This window comes from Apostichopus japonicus, chromosome 9, assembly GCF_037975245.1.
Source record: "Apostichopus japonicus isolate 1M-3 chromosome 9, ASM3797524v1, whole genome shotgun sequence".
Lineage (NCBI taxonomy): Eukaryota > Metazoa > Echinodermata > Holothuroidea > Aspidochirotida > Stichopodidae > Apostichopus > Apostichopus japonicus.
This window is the reverse complement of record NC_092569.1, coordinates 37,251,896-37,269,577: the sequence shown is the minus strand read 5'-3', so window position 1 is coordinate 37,269,577 and position 17,682 is coordinate 37,251,896. Positions and strand designations below refer to the sequence as shown.

At 38.4% G+C, this 17,682-nt stretch overlaps 1 protein-coding gene and 1 long non-coding RNA gene across 2 annotated transcripts in view; one reads left to right on the top strand and one right to left on the bottom strand.

Annotated features, from left to right (window-relative positions):
- The first annotated feature begins 82 nt into the window (after positions 1-82).
- Positions 83-15,403, top strand: LOC139973044 (uncharacterized). The gene is made up of 2 exons (XR_011795121.1): positions 83-13,152; positions 13,201-15,403. It is a non-coding gene; the product is annotated as an uncharacterized lncRNA (long non-coding RNA).
- Positions 15,404-15,938: 535 nt separating this feature from the next.
- Positions 15,939-17,682, bottom strand: part of LOC139973043 (minor histocompatibility antigen H13-like) — a 28,159-nt gene continuing 26,415 nt past the window's right edge. The window contains exon 9 of the mRNA XM_071979401.1: positions 15,939-16,672. Within this exon, the coding sequence (XP_071835502.1) occupies positions 16,606-16,672 (67 nt within the window). The 3' untranslated portion in view covers positions 15,939-16,605. The remainder of the gene's footprint in view (positions 16,673-17,682) is intronic.

Sequence of the window (17,682 nt, the reverse complement as noted above, 5' to 3'; positions counted from 1 at the left end):
CCGAGGGGGCTGGGGGGGGGGCGCCAGCCCCCCAGTGAAAAATGTGGAGGGGCGGAAGTATCATTCCGCCCCCCCTCCCCGCTTCGCAAGTCAGAAAACCCCTTTTTCATTTCCAAATGAGAAAAAAAAATCTCATTTGGAGCACCAAATTGCATCTAAGGCCAGGTGAAAATACAAAATTAAGTTTACAAAATGGAGTCGATGTTGAAGTGTGCTATATTGCACCAAATTGCATCTGAGGCTACCTGGAAATGCAAAAAATTCCAAAAGGGAGGGGGACACCCCCTCCCCTTACACCCCTCCCCCAGGCCGGCCATAAGTCTTCAGCCCCCCACTCAAAAGTACCTTCCTACCCCACTGGTCACCGGGATACCTTTGGGTGGTTCCAATGTGAATCGTAACTTTTCCAGTTCATAATGGCGTGAAGGGGTGGGGGGGGGGGTATGTGTGACGCCTTTAATTACTTGTAAACACGACAGGTTGATTGATATCAATCTTTGTCAGTGTATATTAAGTAAATGAACTACATTGATTTCATAGGGTCGATCATGTGAGGACAGCAAAGGTCAAAATCTGAAAACCTTTTGAACCCGATATATCTAAAGAAGGGAATATTGGATGAATCTTATAAAAGAAGTGGGTACCTCATGTTAAGTCATGGTAATATATGGTTGAGGGCAAAGCTCATTTGAAGTCAGCAGAGGCGAAAAGCGTGAAAACTTTGTGCTTAAATGGTGTGAAGACTCGCGCAAAAAGAAACGTCTAATGCCGGTAATCTGACCTAGTTTCGAATGAGGTGTAACAGAAGTGTTAGACAACACCATCGATCCCAGAAAATACACTCACAGCTTGCTACCATCGGTAATTAGACACTAGTGTACAGTCAGTACATGGCAGCTGCGGTTATTACCCACCGACGGACATCTCAGGTCCAGCTAAAGATAACAAGGTATCACGTTTCATTACTGTCTGCATTTTGTAGCGACACGAACAAAACGTCACTTGCAAGCAACAGAAAGTTAACTTTTTCAGATGGCCGCACGCGGTTTGGGGCGAGTCTTCAATGCCTTTAAACAATGGACTTTGGGTTGCCGCCTCCGATGTGGATGCTCCATAGTGAGTAAATGAGCCGTATCGTGTGCATTGGAGTCAAGGTTCATTTGTGGTCGGCGGATGTCACTATCTGAAAACGTTGTAAACACGATATCTCAAGTAGCTAATCTCATAGTTAGTATGTAGAGGCTGGATATTGAAAAGATACGAGTCCTATAATGTTTATATAAGAAGTGAAAGGTCATTTTATTCATCACTGTTCAAATGTTGAAACCTTGTAAACATGATATCTCAAGTAGGTTACTTTGGATGCATATCATACCCCAAGTGAGGAATTCTAAAAATAAGTAAATAAGGCCTCGTTGTATTACGCACAATTGGCGTAGTCAATGGACCCCAGCCATAAATATGTCTGTATCTGTTTGTCAACATAAATTCTATGTAATCTACCAGCAACCCATATGCTCAATCCTGAATTTGTCCAAGTTGTTGCCCATGGCAGTGGCTTCAATGCGTTCACCGTGCAAACAAGCGTAGGTTATTTCGGTTTAAGGGAGGTCCAACCATCAAATTACTTTAAAATACTTCTGCTCCTGGTACTTTTTTATTCCTTTCCGGAGGCAACAGGAATCCCATGGTGATGGCGTGTGTGTGACACCTGATTGTAAACATGGTAACTCAAAAAGTTCATGGTGGATTATAAGTTCATGCTTGATATGTAGATCTGTTTTATTGAGTACAGGAACACTGTTCTGTTCTTGTGATGGTTATAAAGACCATTTGAGGTCAACATCAAGTCTGAAAACCTTGTAAACACGATCACTCAAAAGGCACATCTTGGTTGAACTTCATTATTATAGTATGTAGCTTGTGTTCAAGACTCCCATGGAAATTGATGGAGGTCAAAGGTCATTTGAGCTCAACGTCATAGGTGAAAGTTTGAAAACCTTGTAAACACGATCGCTCAAAAGGCACATCTTGGTTGAACTTCATTATTATAGTATGTAGCTTGTGTACAAAACTCCCATGGAAATTGGTGGAGGTCAAAGGTCATTTGAGCTCAACAGAAGCAAAAAGTCTAAAACCTTGTATACACATGATGACTGTCAAAGTAAAGTTGAGTGAAGTTCGTATCTGAAGATAAGTTATAGGTAAATCCGCATACGTGAAAGAACCTTGCTATTCAATTGAAGGAAGTCACGGCCAACACTTGGAAATGTTGTTTCAGATTACTGTTTGTGCAAAACGTGACAAGGAATCAGTCACGAAGCCAACTTGCTATCTGTGTATCTGATATGGATATAACTTAAGTTGGTTGTGAGGGGGCACAAAAGTTGTACCATCCCTCTTAGAAGTTTGCTCACATTGTCAGCAACCTAGGTTTAAACAATTTGTGAAAGGGCAGTAAAGAAAAATGTGTCAGACGTAAGTAATCCTTAGGATGCCATGTGAAAATATAAAGCTGTTTGCAATACTTACCTACATTGGCTTCTGTATTTCTCAACCAACTTTTGTTCCCTCCCTTTAACAGATTTCAAACATGTTAAAAGTTATCGCAGTGTTTGATACTTTTTTTATTATATCAATAAGGGAATATCTGAGGTTAAGTGTTACTCATCAATTGATCAACATTTTGAGTTTATTAGAATGCGTGATGTGTAGATGTAGTCTGCCAGTCACAATTGTCCTTCTTTTGTTGGATAGTACAATATTTAGTTGTTTTATTTTAGTAACGAGGAAGTTATAATGCCAATGTCCAGTTCAACTGAGTAGAGCCAAGCCCAAGATCTTTGACTGTGATCTTTATCCACAGGTATGATATGAAGTTACTTACAGGCTTCCATTATTTGGAGAAAGCTAAGGCAAGCAATATCATCTAACATTGGGTTACTTGACTGTTTCACACCGAAACGATTTCTTCAATGCCGCTAAACATATGCAGCTGTAGCCTAAATACCAGCGTTGGCTATCAGACGCGTAAACACCTCACAGAGGCGAAATGATTGTGACAATCATCCGACCCCACATGAGTTGACAAGTCCTTCTTTGGAGCCAAAATAATCAAAACTAAAGGGTATAATATAACGCATAGACGCAATATATCATTGGCCTACTATAACGATAGTTTGTAAGTTGATATGTTGCATATAAACTACGCGTAGTCGTCTGGTCTAGACCACACAAGTCCAACTCTATCAGCAGTAACCAATGTGTCTCGGACTCGTACATATTGACGACATGACGACCAGCAAGTTACAGAGCGCTTGCAGAACTAAGTACATACAACGCGCCCTTCTGTTTTGCCTTTCGTAGGCTGGTTAATCCGAGGTCATTATCATCACCTGTGCATGGCAAGATGAATTCTCAAGACCAAAAACAGACAATCCATTAAGTCGGAATATTTCTATAACAGACATAGTGTCGCAAATGATTGCGTATCAATTACATTCTACACTGTCAGTTGAGAAACATCTCAATATCTCTCTCCAAAGTCTAGCCATGGCATTTTGAAGTAGTTTACTCCAGTTAGAGGGATCGTAGTAGTCGGTCTGTAAATGCCATTGTGGTAGACATCGTTCAAAAGCTATAGGCCTACTTTCTATAAGTTAGTTGCTTTTACCCTGAATTTTACTGTGAAATGTTGAGGCCTACTTTGGAAAGTTGTCAATGTTCTCTTTCACTACAATTAAACATTTTAAATATTTTTTCCTCAGTGGATACATATGATTTGGACGTCATACAAATAGTAATTTTCAGCTCAATTGCCACGATTAAATAACTGATATGGCTTGTTTCGTTGCAGTATTCGTACAAATTCAACAAATCTTTGTACATTCACGATACAAAAATGTTTCATCTTTACGATACAAGGAGCAATAATGACGTGGTTTTGACCATAACATGCAGAAAATCATTTCTCCAAAACTTGGTTAAACCAGAATGTTAGCAGGCTTCGTGATTCCTTATAACTTGGATATAGACCGGCAGCCCAGTGCACTTTGATCAAACGAACGAGGTACCAATATTTGAGTATTGGAACATTTGTGGAAAAACCCAGTATATCCAAAAGTGGATGTCTGCCGTGGTCGCTCTGCTGCATGTGGCCCCTGGGGCCGGTTAAAGGGGGCCCAAAAATGCATCTGATCAAACGAACGAGGTACCATTTGAAACCAATGTCAACTTAATGCATGAATGCCACATAGTACTGAATGACCCATGCCAGACAAATTTTCTGCTGCAAAGGACCCGCCAGACGCCCAAGAAGGGCCCCTAAAAAAATGCATCTGATCAAACGAACGAGGTACCACTTGAAACCAATGTCAACTTAATGCATGAATGCCGCAAAGTACTGAATGGCCTATGCCAGACAAATTTTCTGCTGCTAAGGGCCCGCCAGACGCCCCCAAATATGGCCCAAATGCCCATTAGCGTAGCATTGACCCAGATTAAATATACAAGGTACCACTCAAAACCGGTTTGGAATGTTCGGGTTGATCTTACAGACTATGGAAATCATCATGCCAGACAAATTTTCTGCTACAAAGGGCCCGCCAGACGCCCCAAAAGGGCCCATAAAAATGCATTTGATCAAACGAACGAGGTACCACTTGAAACCAATGTCAACTTAACGCATGAATGCCACAGAGTACTGAATGGCCCATGCCAGACAAATTTTCTGCTGCTAAGGGCCCACCAGACGCCCCCAAATATGGCCCAAATGACCGTTTGCGTAGCATTGACCCAGATTAAATATGCAAGGTACCACTCAAAATCGGTTTGGAATGTTCGGGTTGATCTTACTGACTATGGAAATCATCATGTCAGACAAATTTTCTGCTACAAAGGGCCCGCCAGACGCCCTTAAAGGGCCCATAAAAATGCATTTGATCAAACGAACGAGGTACCACTTGAAACCAATGTCAACTTAATGCATGAATGCCACAAAGTACTGAATGGCCTATGCCAGACAAATTTTCTGCTGCTAAGGTCCCACCAGACGCCCCCAAATATGGCCCAAATGCCCGCTTGCGTAGCATTGACCCAGATTAAATATGCAAGGTACCACTCAAAATCGGTTTGGAATGTTCGGGTTGATCTTACTGACTATGGAAATCATCATGTCAGACAAATTTTCTGCTACAAAGGGCCCGCCAGACGCCCTTAAAGGGCCCATAAAAATGCATTTGATCAAACGAACGAGGTACCACTTGAAACCAATGTCAACTTAATGCATGAATGCCACAAAGTACTGAATGGCCTATGCCAGACAAATTTTCTACTGCTAAGGGCCCGCCAGACGTCCCCAAATATGGCCCAAATGCCCATTATCGTAGCATTGACGCAGATTAAATATGCAAGGTACCACTCAAAACCGGTTTGGAACCACACAAAAATAATATAAAATGCAAAGGTACTTTCCACAGAGTAAAGAACTGCCAATGCAAGACAAATTTTCTTCTGCATAGGTCCCACCAGATAGAAAGAATAGGTGGCCCAATGTGGCCCTATATATGGGTCTGAAGAATTGGATATATGTGCCTTGTAACATGACATTTCAAGCTCATGATTATATTGTTTCCAGCATAAATTGGAGTTACTGTACACAAGACCAGTGTTTTATCTTATTTAGCTATTCGCTGCTCTAAGCAAAATAAAGATAACAATTTCACCTAAGCCTCTAAATATTTTGGGATTTGCTGGCCTGGGCAAAAATTACAGTTCCCCACATTATAATTCTAACACTCTGAGGAAGAGTCTTGCCTGGCTTGGATCCACAGAACTACGGTTGGAAGAGCAAGAATGGGTGCTACAGCCCTGACTGGTTTGAGGGACCGGCTCTCCCAGATCATCTATTTCAAGAGGGGAAACTGAGCGAAGTTTTTCAAAGTAGCCGACCAGACGTGGCTTCCGAGTTTGATGCCGATGATTCAAGTACTGAACCATCTTGGAGTGATGACTCCGACAATGAAACATAGATTTGAGCTTCCATTGTCTTTTTAGAATCAAGTTCATGGGAATACTTAATTTTCATAAACTTACTAATGATTCTTTTGAGATCTGTCTGAATGGCAAATGCAGTGTCTTTTTACAATGCACACACTCCAGTGTTTAATCACTGTCAAGAGACATGAATTCTCAGTTCTTATACTTCGAACCTAACATGTGTCATGTTCAGAGTAATCACATAGTGATCTTTTGTTACTATCTTTGCCAATTATGATTTTAGTACATTTTAAACTAGCAAGATGACTTTCTTGAAAGGTAAAAGATTCCTTCATAGATAAAAACAAAAACCCTCATCTAGCATTCATATTTCTGAAAAATGGATGCCACATCTATTTGTTGGACTTGTTACAAGCTATTCGAATTGAATTAGTGTAATGATGGAAGTTCTAAAAGACCAAGATGGAGTAATATACGCCAATTACTCATTTTTATATTTTGTATCAAGGAATGTAGTCATACGTGGTGATATCAGTATTTGTTTGTTCAATCTTAGCATTTTAAGTCCTTTAAAGAGTGTACCTAGCATAAAGGTATATATACATTTCTATGCTTCAATTATGTATCTTTTAAAAACCATATTGGACAGTTTCAACCCAAACCTTTATCGTTAAGTACACGTTATAAAGCATTTTCACCATTGTTTGATAATTGTTTCTTTGTCTGAGCTTAAGAAACAAAACGATCTCTTTTGTTCGATTACATGTATGTCTTAAGATAACACTTAAGCGTTCTTTCTCAAGATTTTAAACTTTGTAGATTTACAATGCTAACGTAAACACACTGTTTTAAGATACAAAATGATTTTGGGTTTCTTATTTACAATACATAAACTGATTTTAATCTGCTCCAGTGTTTCCAGCGAAACAAAGTAACTGCCAAGTTAAACACTGCTCACGATACAAAGTACTGACTGGATAAAAGGAAAACGAATGGATAAAAGGAAAAAGAATGGATTTGAGAATGCATTATAACTGTCAGGATCTCCCTCAAAGACTGAGTTCGCGTCATTTTTGTTTTGCTCATTGAAATGTTCAGTAATTGATACACCTACTAGTATACTAATCTCATTATTCCATTGGCCTATGTAGCGGGAAGGAATTTGAATAATTCAGGATGTTCTTGATTGTTACGACAAATGTCATGTCACAAGGCACATATAGTCTGCATTGATATACAATTCATTAGGCCCATATAGGGCCGCATTGGGCCACCTATACTTTCTATCTGGTGGGACCTATGCAGAAGAAAATTTGTCTTGCATTGGCAGTTCTTTACTCTGTGGAAAGTACCTTTGCATTTAATATTGGTTTTGTGTGGTACCAACTATGATTGATCATGGCCCATTTGGGGGCCCTTTTTTAGTGTCTGTTAGCCCGTTTGTAGCAGAAAATTTGTCTGGCATGATTTCCATAGTCTGTAAGATCAACCCGAACATTCCAAACCGATTTTGAGTGGTACCTTGCATATTTAATCTGGGTCAATGCTACGATAATGGGCATTTGGGCCATATTTGGGGGCGTCTGGCGGGCCCTTTGCAGCAGAAAATTTGTCTGGCATGGGCCATTCAGTACTTTGTGGCATTCATGCATTAAGTTGACATTGGTTTCAAGTGGTACCTCGTTCGTTTGATCAAATGCATTTTTATGGGCCCTTTTGGGGCGTCTGGCGGGCCCTTTGTAGCAGAAAATTTGTCTGGCATGATGATTTCCATAGTCTGTAAGATCAACCCGAACATTCCAAACCGGTTTTGAGTGGTACCTTGTACATTTAATCTGGGTCAATGCTACGCTAATGGGCATTTGGGCCATATTTGGGGGCGTCTGGCGGGCCCTTAGCAGCAGAAAATTTGTCTGGCATAGGCCATTCAGTACTTTGCGGCATTCATGCATTAAGTTGACATTGGTTTCAAGTGGTACCTCGTTCGTTTGATCAGATGCATTTTTTTAGGGGCCCTTCTTGGGCGTCTGGCGGGTCCTTTGCAGCAGAAAATTTGCCTGGCATGGGCCATTCAGTACTATGTGGCATTCATGCATTAAGTTGACATTGTTTTCAAGTGGTACCTCGTTCGTTTGATCAGATGCATTTTTGGGCCCCCTTTAACCGGCCCCAGGGGCCACATGCAGCAGAGCGACCACGGCAGACATCCACTTTTGGATATACTGGGTTTTTCCACAAATGTTCCAATACTCAGATATTGGTACCTCGTTCGTTTGATCAAAGTGCACTGGGCTGCCGGTCTAATACAGGACAGGGCAAATATTGTAGGATTTTTTTTCTGTGGGGTCAACCAGGTCTCACCGTCTTGTTGTCCGAAGAGCAAATTTGTTGGCGGAAAATGAAGAACCACAAACCAGCAGACTAAGTGATGCCTTGCTTTATTTTATATGGAATTACCTGATTGATACAGCAACTGGGGGAAATGTGTCAGTTTAAGTACCAGAACGTTATACCAGCAGTTAACGTCGTCATTGCAAAGGTATTCTGAATGCTGATGACAGATAACAGTCATTCGTGAAAGTAGAACACACTCAGCCACAAGAGGAAAGGTCAAATCCTATGACAGCCATTCATCAAAGAAATAGTGTCTGCAAGTTTACAAGGTTTCCAGACTTTGACCTCTGTCGAATTCAAATGTTCTTCCATCAGCATTACATTTGGACAAATATTTGGGCAATATCTGTCAGACTGTCACTAAATATACTTGTTGTAATAACAATCACTAATAAGGGAAACTCTAGTTTTTTTGTGACAAAGTAAATCCCCGAGTTCTTTAATATTGAGACTTCTGAGCAGTTTAAGATATTGTGCAGTAATTTCTGGTTAAACTTAGACACAAACAACATCTTAGACCTGTACCAGTCAAGTATGGTGAGATCATGGATGTACCAAGAAAGTGATCAGGAATTACTAATTAGGTTCTTGAAAATATAAATTATGCTCAATTTCATAACAACAATATATATTAAGATCTCTGACCAGGTATGTGCTTTCCTGAACACCATGTCCTTGCACAAAATGTCACCATGAATAACTGTGATCTTGTACTCCATATGCCAATATCACATCTGATGAATCTGCTGATATTATGATGTCATGTTTAAGTAAGAGTATAGCATCTGCTGAATCCTCCACCAAAAACAATAGGATTCTTGTACTCATTATAGATAATTCATAGCCACATTTACCAGCTACTGCAGTTTTTTCTATCTGGAAATGTCGTATTTACATAGTGTGCTTATCAGAAATTTGTGTGAATGCTACAAAGTACAAATGCATCCAAAAATGCATCCAAAAATTCCCGAATCCGGAAAGTGTTTCGGGAGAAAAATTTGACAAGATATTGGCTTAGTTATCTTTAACGGTGCGTAGGAAATGTAGGCTCAAAAGGTTTCAATGTGCAATTACAGCCGTCGTAAAATCCTCGATACTGTTAACAAAAAACACATATTTACACTTGGATAACATTTTTTCTGCTAAAACTTTTTAGAATGTATTATATTTGAAAAACAAACTTTTTATCTAACACAATATATTTTAATTATTGTTGGTATTGGCAACACTTTTTCTGTTTTAATGTCTCGCTTACGTCACGAAGCAAGCGGTAACTGTCGGAATTCAACAATGGTGCATGCCATGGGTGACTATTGAATCGACTTTTAAGGTTGAAAGAAATGATTTATTAAGCTGTCGAAAAAGAGCGTACTGCAAAACGATATTCTCCAAGCAGAAAAGGCTAGGGTTTTTTTCTCCTTTAAATAAACGATCGCCTAATCGCCATTTCTACTTTTATCTCGATAATTTTATACTTTCAGTGAGCTATGATGCCTTCTATGGGAAGTATATCTTTTACAGTGGACTCTGTAGGTTATGTAATGTAGGCCTATATGCACATTCTAACTTGGCACGTTGAATCGCTTCATGTGTTCCATCGCGATAAGATGTCCCATTACCCGCATGTTTACAATAGGATCCAGCGATGACTTCTAGAGATAAACACAGCTTCTAGAGATAAACACAGAGATAAACGTCCCTGCATAGAGCTGGTTTACGACCGTGATAAGTTTACATTATCCTCAGCACATACGAGGAAGAATGCGCGGGACTTTCTTAGTACTCTGATGTGACCCTAACCCCAATTATTCACTAGTTTTCCCCACCCCCCCCCCCTCCCCACACGCATTCATCTAACGTCTTGATCGTTGAGGCTGTTATACCGTAAAATTAAATGTGGGTATTAGGCAGGCAATAGCAAGACAGGAATTCCGTAAATAAGGTTCGCCTTGGAAAAGATCACGTCAATAGCAAGCCAAATGCTCAGTAATAAGATAAACCGGGAATATTAGATAAACAAGATATAATATTAAATAATAAGGTAAACCTGGATAACGGGGTCGTGCATGGGATTTTAACTGATCTTCCATGTTTTGAACCGATAATCGAGGTAACTGTAAATCCAACTTATCGAAACCCGAAAATCAACATTTATCATTGAAAATTCTGGAAGTTGTCGACCAATAAATCGTTACTTTGGGCTTTCAAATACATTCCAATGAAACAGTTCTTCTCTGAAAGGTATTTTTGTGCTTAAATTAAACATCTGCAGGGGTAAGGGTACATTCCCGAGAAAGTTCTCAACTCGCTAGGAGAGAACAGGAAGCCTTTAAAACAAGTAAAGGTTATCAACTGGGCTATTCAGTCTAATACACAGACTATAAGGTCAATTACTCTGATGCAACACTAAACTCAATGGGACAATATGAGACTTGCAATGACACATTTACAATTCAGTTCAAATAGTGTTGAATGTCATAATGGTGCTCTCTTGCTTATATGACTTCAAAGGAACCTATTTGGTGGAGTATGCCAGCATAGGTTGAAGGTAAATAACTTGAAAACTCAACAGCTATAGAAATATTATGATTTCTATTACTTCAACTTCTGCCTTAAAGGGAGTGAAGACTCGCACACAAAGAAACGTCTGATGCCGGTAATCTGACCAAGTTTCGAATGAGGTTTAACAGAAGTGTTAGACACCACCATCGATCCTAGAAAATACACACACAGCTTGCTACTGTCAGTAATTAGACACTAGTGTACAGTCAATAAATGCAGTTACGATCAATACCCACAAAACAGTGTACATAGCAGCGCTGGACATATCAGGTCCAGATAAAGATAACAAGGTATCACATTTCATTACTGTCTGCATTTTGTAGCGACAAGAAGAAAACGTCATTTGCAAGCAACGAAAAGTTAACTTTTGCAGAGGGCAGCACTTGGTTTGGAGCGAATCTTCAATGCCTTTAAGTCATCCTTTACTAGATGGAAGCTCTTCTTTATGTAGTTTACTCTTCATACTATCTAGACATTCTTAATGATATACTATGCTTCCAAGATTCTCAATTGGCAGAACAAATGTTAATGCACATTTCATTGCATCCAAAAAGAAAGAGTTTTAAGAGTGAGCATTTATAAAATCTGAACAATTAGTGTCCTTAAAATAAGCCTTGCAGATACAATCATGTAATGACCCTGTCAACATCTTACAAGCTGGTCCTCCAATGTGACTACATAAGAGACATAAATCCCATTCAACTGTCTTGTGATGTCATTGGTTGTGAAATATGAGACAGATTAACATTTCCTTTGTATAATTCCCAGACAAACAATGTGGAAACTTCCTCTTAATATAAGAATAAACAAAGGCAATTAACAGCACAGAAAACATGCACAACAATATAACCAGCAGAGAAACCAACTAAAAATAACTAAAAAAAAACAATTTAACAATGCAATCCCTCCATTTTAATATATTTAGGAAAACAAGGCCCCAAAATCAATATTTGTCATGCTTTACATAAATTTTCTTAGGAACATTAATCTTCCCAGAAATAACAGGACAAAAATAGAACAATTGAAATAGCTGTACAGGACAACTGATGAGAAATCTATACCATACTATGCTTGATAGTAATCAACCCATGCTGCAGCTTTAGAAGTCAAATAGAGACATCTCTGGGGACCCCATTCCCTTGACTGACATATACAGATAAGGCTATTCCTAGTGATAGTTATCAACCCATGCTGCAGCTTTAGAAGTCAAATAGAGACATCTCTGGGGGACCCCATTCCCTTGACTGACATATACAGATAAGGCTATTCCTAGTGATAGTTATCAACCCATGCTCCAGTTTTAATAAACAAATAGAGACGTCTCTGGGGACCCCACTCCCTTGATAGATGTATACAGATAAGGCTTTACCTAGTGATAGTTATTCACAAAACTTAACTGAATTTGACCAAACTATGTTCACTAAAAGAAAATCATACCATTGGAGAATTGACTGATTTATTTTAGTATCAATTTAAGAGTTATGTTTAAAGGTTTTCAGACACTGACACCTGTTGACCTCTACCATTTTCAATCATGGGGCTATTTATCTACCAAGTATGACATTGATTTAACTTGTGGTTGATGAGATATCATGTTTACAAGCTTTACCAATTCATGAGTAATAATGAGGTCAAAGTTGATGGCAAAGAGCATACACTAAACTTACTATGTAGTTACATCACCATACCAAGTGTGAGCTAAATCTGACATACTGTTGAAGAGATTTTGACATTTTAAGAATTTGTTAAGCCCAGCCCTCTCATTAATATTCATGATGGGAACCACAAACAATAGGACACATCTACACATCATGGGTCATCTACCTACCAAGCATGACATTGACTCAACTTGTGCATCTTACAAGCTAGCCGTCACATAAACACACAGACACGCCAGCACGATTGCAAAGGTTACTGAGCCATCGGCCTCGTAACCTGTGGTCGGACACTTGTTAATGGTTATTGGGTGCACACAATGTTCACCTACTCATGTTGGCAGTGATCCTTCAGGAAGAGAAAGATGCTCTTCTAGAAGAAAGAATTGATTTCATGAAAACCCTCCAACCAGGTGATAACATTTTCATGTAAAATACATGCTTTAACCTATTTTCTAAGTTACTGTACCATAGCACAACTGAGTTCCATAACACACCTGTAGGCACCAATTGGGGTCAATTTGAAATACTTAATCTTAATAAGGTTGACAGTTTTAATCTAAATAAGATTGAAATACTTAATCTTCATAAGATTGAAATACTTAATCTTAATAAGACTGAAATGTTTAATCTAAATAAGACTGAGATACTTAAATCTTCATAAGATTGAAATACTTAATCTTAATAAGATTGAAATACTTAATCTTAATAAGATTGAAATACTTAATCTTAATAAGATTGAAATACTTAATCTTCATAAGATTGAAATACTTAATCTTAATAAGACTGAAATGTTTAATCTAAATAAGATTGAAAAACTTAAATCTTCATAAGATTGAAATACTTAATCTTCATAGGATTGAAATGCTTAATAAGATTGAAATACTTAATCTTAATAAGATTTAAATACTTAATCTTAATAAGATTGAAATACTTAATCTTAGTAAGATTGAAATAGTTATATCTTCATACCAATGCAGATCATCAGCTTGATTAGTTATGTCTGTTTTCATATAAGGAAGAGAAAGATCACAAGTCTGACAAATTCATATTGGCTTTTGCATAATTTGATTATAAGTGTATTAGAATCAACCGGATGACGACACTGCATTTTCATGCCTAAACTGCCGTCCTACAGTTGAAGTTTCATACTATCAAGTCTGTCAACAACTTACATGTTTTATCTTTCAATATTGGTTTTCATATACTATGATGCTTTACTTATAACAGGGTATCTTTACCCAATATCTCAACATAATATTGGTGACCACTGAACACCAAAACTGTGACACATCAACTGTCCATAACAGTGTTCTTAAGTGAGTTCCAAGGATTTTCAAATTTATCACTTTAAGAACACAAACGACCTTTGACCTCAACCAAAAACTTTCTTGTGCTTATCACATAGAAGACACACCTGTCTGTCAATCTCTTGCTTCTTGAGGTATGGTGTTTACAAGGTATACCTACCTTGGCCTCATGATTTATTCACATGATGCACACTTTTCCATCTATTAAATAGCAATTGGCATGTTAAGCTTTGTTCATGATAGCATATGAGTTGTTGTGGTAAAGAAAAAAACAAACGTTGACCTTTAAATGACTGTTGACATCCAAAAAGAAAAAAGTAGGGTTCTGTGGCCAATAATAAGGAAGCAGCATGTGAGGTATGTGATCTGGCAACCTTCAGTTCTGTTCTTTTCTGTATATTCCTACTTTGGACCTCTTCTGACTTGAGTATGCCTTTTTACTCTTCCAATGCATTCACAATGTACTATCTCACTTATACCATTTATGATTTATATGGCTATAAAGATATTCACATTTTGACCAGTGTCAACCATAACATGCACTACACCCCTGAAATTAGGGTTCCTGTACTAGGTAAGCCCCATGCCAATTATGCGATCACATGATGACAGGTACTTTTAGATTTACAAGCATGTGTCACAAACATATGTACAACGATACACCAGCAAATACACACACATGCTCGGACCTTACTTGCAAGTATCATGTGAAGACAGTGAAGAAGAACTGTACTAGTTTGTGAATGTAAGCTTACAGATTGTATATAAATCAACTGCTGTATATATTCAACATGTACTTGTAAGATAGCAACTCCAATCATTCACCATGTAGTATCATACAGCTATGGATAGTGTACTCCAATCATTCACCATGTAGTACCATGTAGTATCATACAGCTATGGATAGTGTACTCCAATCATTCACCATGTAGTACCATGTAGTATCATACAGCTATGGATAGTGCACTCCAATCATTCACCATGTTGTATCATACAGCTATGGATAGTGCACTCCAATCATTCACCATGTTGTATCATACAGCTATGGATAGTGTACTCCAATCATTCACCATGTTGTATCATACAGCTATGGATAGTGCACTCCAATCATTCACCATGTTGTATCATACAGCTATGGATAGTGCACTCCAATCATTCACCATGTTGTATCATACAGCTATGGATAGTGCACTCCAATCATTCACCATGTTGTATCATACAGCTATGGATAGTGCACTCCAATCATTCACCATGTTGTATCATACAGCTATGGATAGTGCACTCCAATCATTCACCATGTTGTATCATACAGCTATGGATAGTGTACTCCAATCATTCACCATGTTGTATCATACAGCTATGGATAGTGCACTCCAATCATTCACCATGTTGTATCATACAGCTATGGATAGTGCACTCCAATCATTCACCATGTTGTATCATACAGCTATGGATAGTGCACTCCAATCATTCACCATGTTGTATCATACAGCTATGGATAGTGTACTCCAATCATTCACCATGTTGTATCATACAGCTATGGATAGTGTACTCCAATCATTCACCATGTTGTATCATACAGCTATGGATAGTGTACTCCAATCATTCACCATGTTGTATCATACAGCTATGGATAGTGCACTCCAATCATTCACCATGTTGTATCATACAGCTATGGATAGTGTACTCCAATCATTCACCATGTTGTATCATACAGCTATGGATAGTGCACTCCAATCATTCACCTGTTGTATCATACAGCTATGGATAGTGCACTCCAATCATTCACCATGTTGTATCATACAGCTATGGATAGTGTACTCCAATCATTCACCATGTTGTATCATACAGCTATGGATAGTGTACTCCAATCATTCACCATGTTGTATCATACAGCTATGGATAGTGTACTCCAATCATTCACCATGTTGTATCATACAGCTATGGATAGTGCACTCCAATCATTCACCATGTTGTATCATACAACTATGGATAGTGCACTCCAATCATTCACCATGTAGTATCATACAGCTATGGATAGTGCACTCCAATCATTCACCATGTTGTATCATACAGCTATGGATAGTGTACTATACATTTCACATTTGGTATCTCAGAGCTGCATAAATGATGTACACCACACTCTGAACACATAAGAACGTGGTATCTAACCTTTTTGACAAAACGATGAAGAATAAAGTAGCTTCTTCTACAACATTCTTGAGAGGCATACAATTTCTGGAAGTATGCATGTGGTAGGGTTTATATGCTGAGGGCTTTCCTATGCAGAGTGCATTCTACTAATCTCTTTTTACCACACAGAATAAACAAACTATATACTAAAACAGTTAAGCATGATTCATTCAGCAGCAGCATTTAATACATTATGCTGCTGCTGAAGTTAGCCAGTACATGGAGATCCCTTTTAGGAGTGTATTCACTCAATACTAAAACAGTTAAACATGATTCACGCAGCAGCAGCATTTAATACATTATGCTGCTGCTGAAGTTAGCCAGTACATGGAGATCCCTTTTAGGAGTGTATTCACTCAATACTAAAACAGTTAAACATGATTCATGCAGCAGCAGCATTTAATACATTATGCTGCTGCTGAAGTTAGCCAGTACATGGAGATCCCTTTTAGGAGATTCCTTCCTCAGGTCAAACACGAGTCTCCATCATCATTTCACTTGGATTTCTTGGCTTCCTCATCTTTTTCTTCTGTTTCCTTCTTTTCTGGATTGTCTTTATATCTGAAATATTTGAAGTATATTTTAAAGTGTGCTCATATCCAGTGTTATTTGAAACAAACACAAAGACATTTATAAACAAGAAACAACCCATGAACCCAGAAGTCATTAGTATATCCTGCCAAAGTAAATTACATTAAGTAAGTTAGACATGAAGAAAACATATTCAATATATCACTAATCAAAAGTAATCAGCTACATTCATAGACTATACCTGAGAGAAATTGGATAAAAGAATTTTCTCCTAGCCCGTACAAGTTACCTTAAAAAACGATAAACAATTTCCCAAGTATGAGAATGCTAATGTTGCGTTTGACAGAGAAACAATTTTTTAATTGTTAAGGAAAGCTATTCTAAACATACTTTGAACAGTAGCAAACGTGAGGTCATCTGGGCAATGCAGATTGTGACATAACCCACTCTGCATTCAGTTCCTACAGTAATCACAACAAAACCTGCGTTTGAATACAGATTAATTTCTTCCCTAATTTGTTGTGACATGTCTTATAAATTAGATATGTTTTGAAAAAAATGTTAAGCCGTTATTAATATAGTGCATCAGTGATTTCGTGGTCTTTGTGTAACACAAGCTAAGTTTGAACAGCAGACTCTTAGTTGTTTACATTGCGCTGTATGCTACTGTAAATTGTACAATTGGACAGTTCTACGAAGCCTAACCTTCCCTGTACTACATTCAACTAGGCAGGTTAGCTAAGGCCTAACCTTCCCTGTACTACATTCAACTAGGCAGGTTAGCTAAGGCCTAACCTTCCCTGTACTACATTCAACTAGGCAGGTTAGCTAAGGCCTTGTGTGGAACGATGCCTCAGTGCCAGACATTAAGATGTAGTAATTCGCGTGGATGCGTGAACGAAAAGGGAGAGAAAATGAAGTTGTTGCTATTCCTGACACAGAAAAGAGTGGTGCAAACTGTGTGAACTGTGTAGAATGTGTTAGGGTTAGGGTAGAATGGTTTATGAACTGTGGTTTGAGTGTGATGTGCAATGCTATGT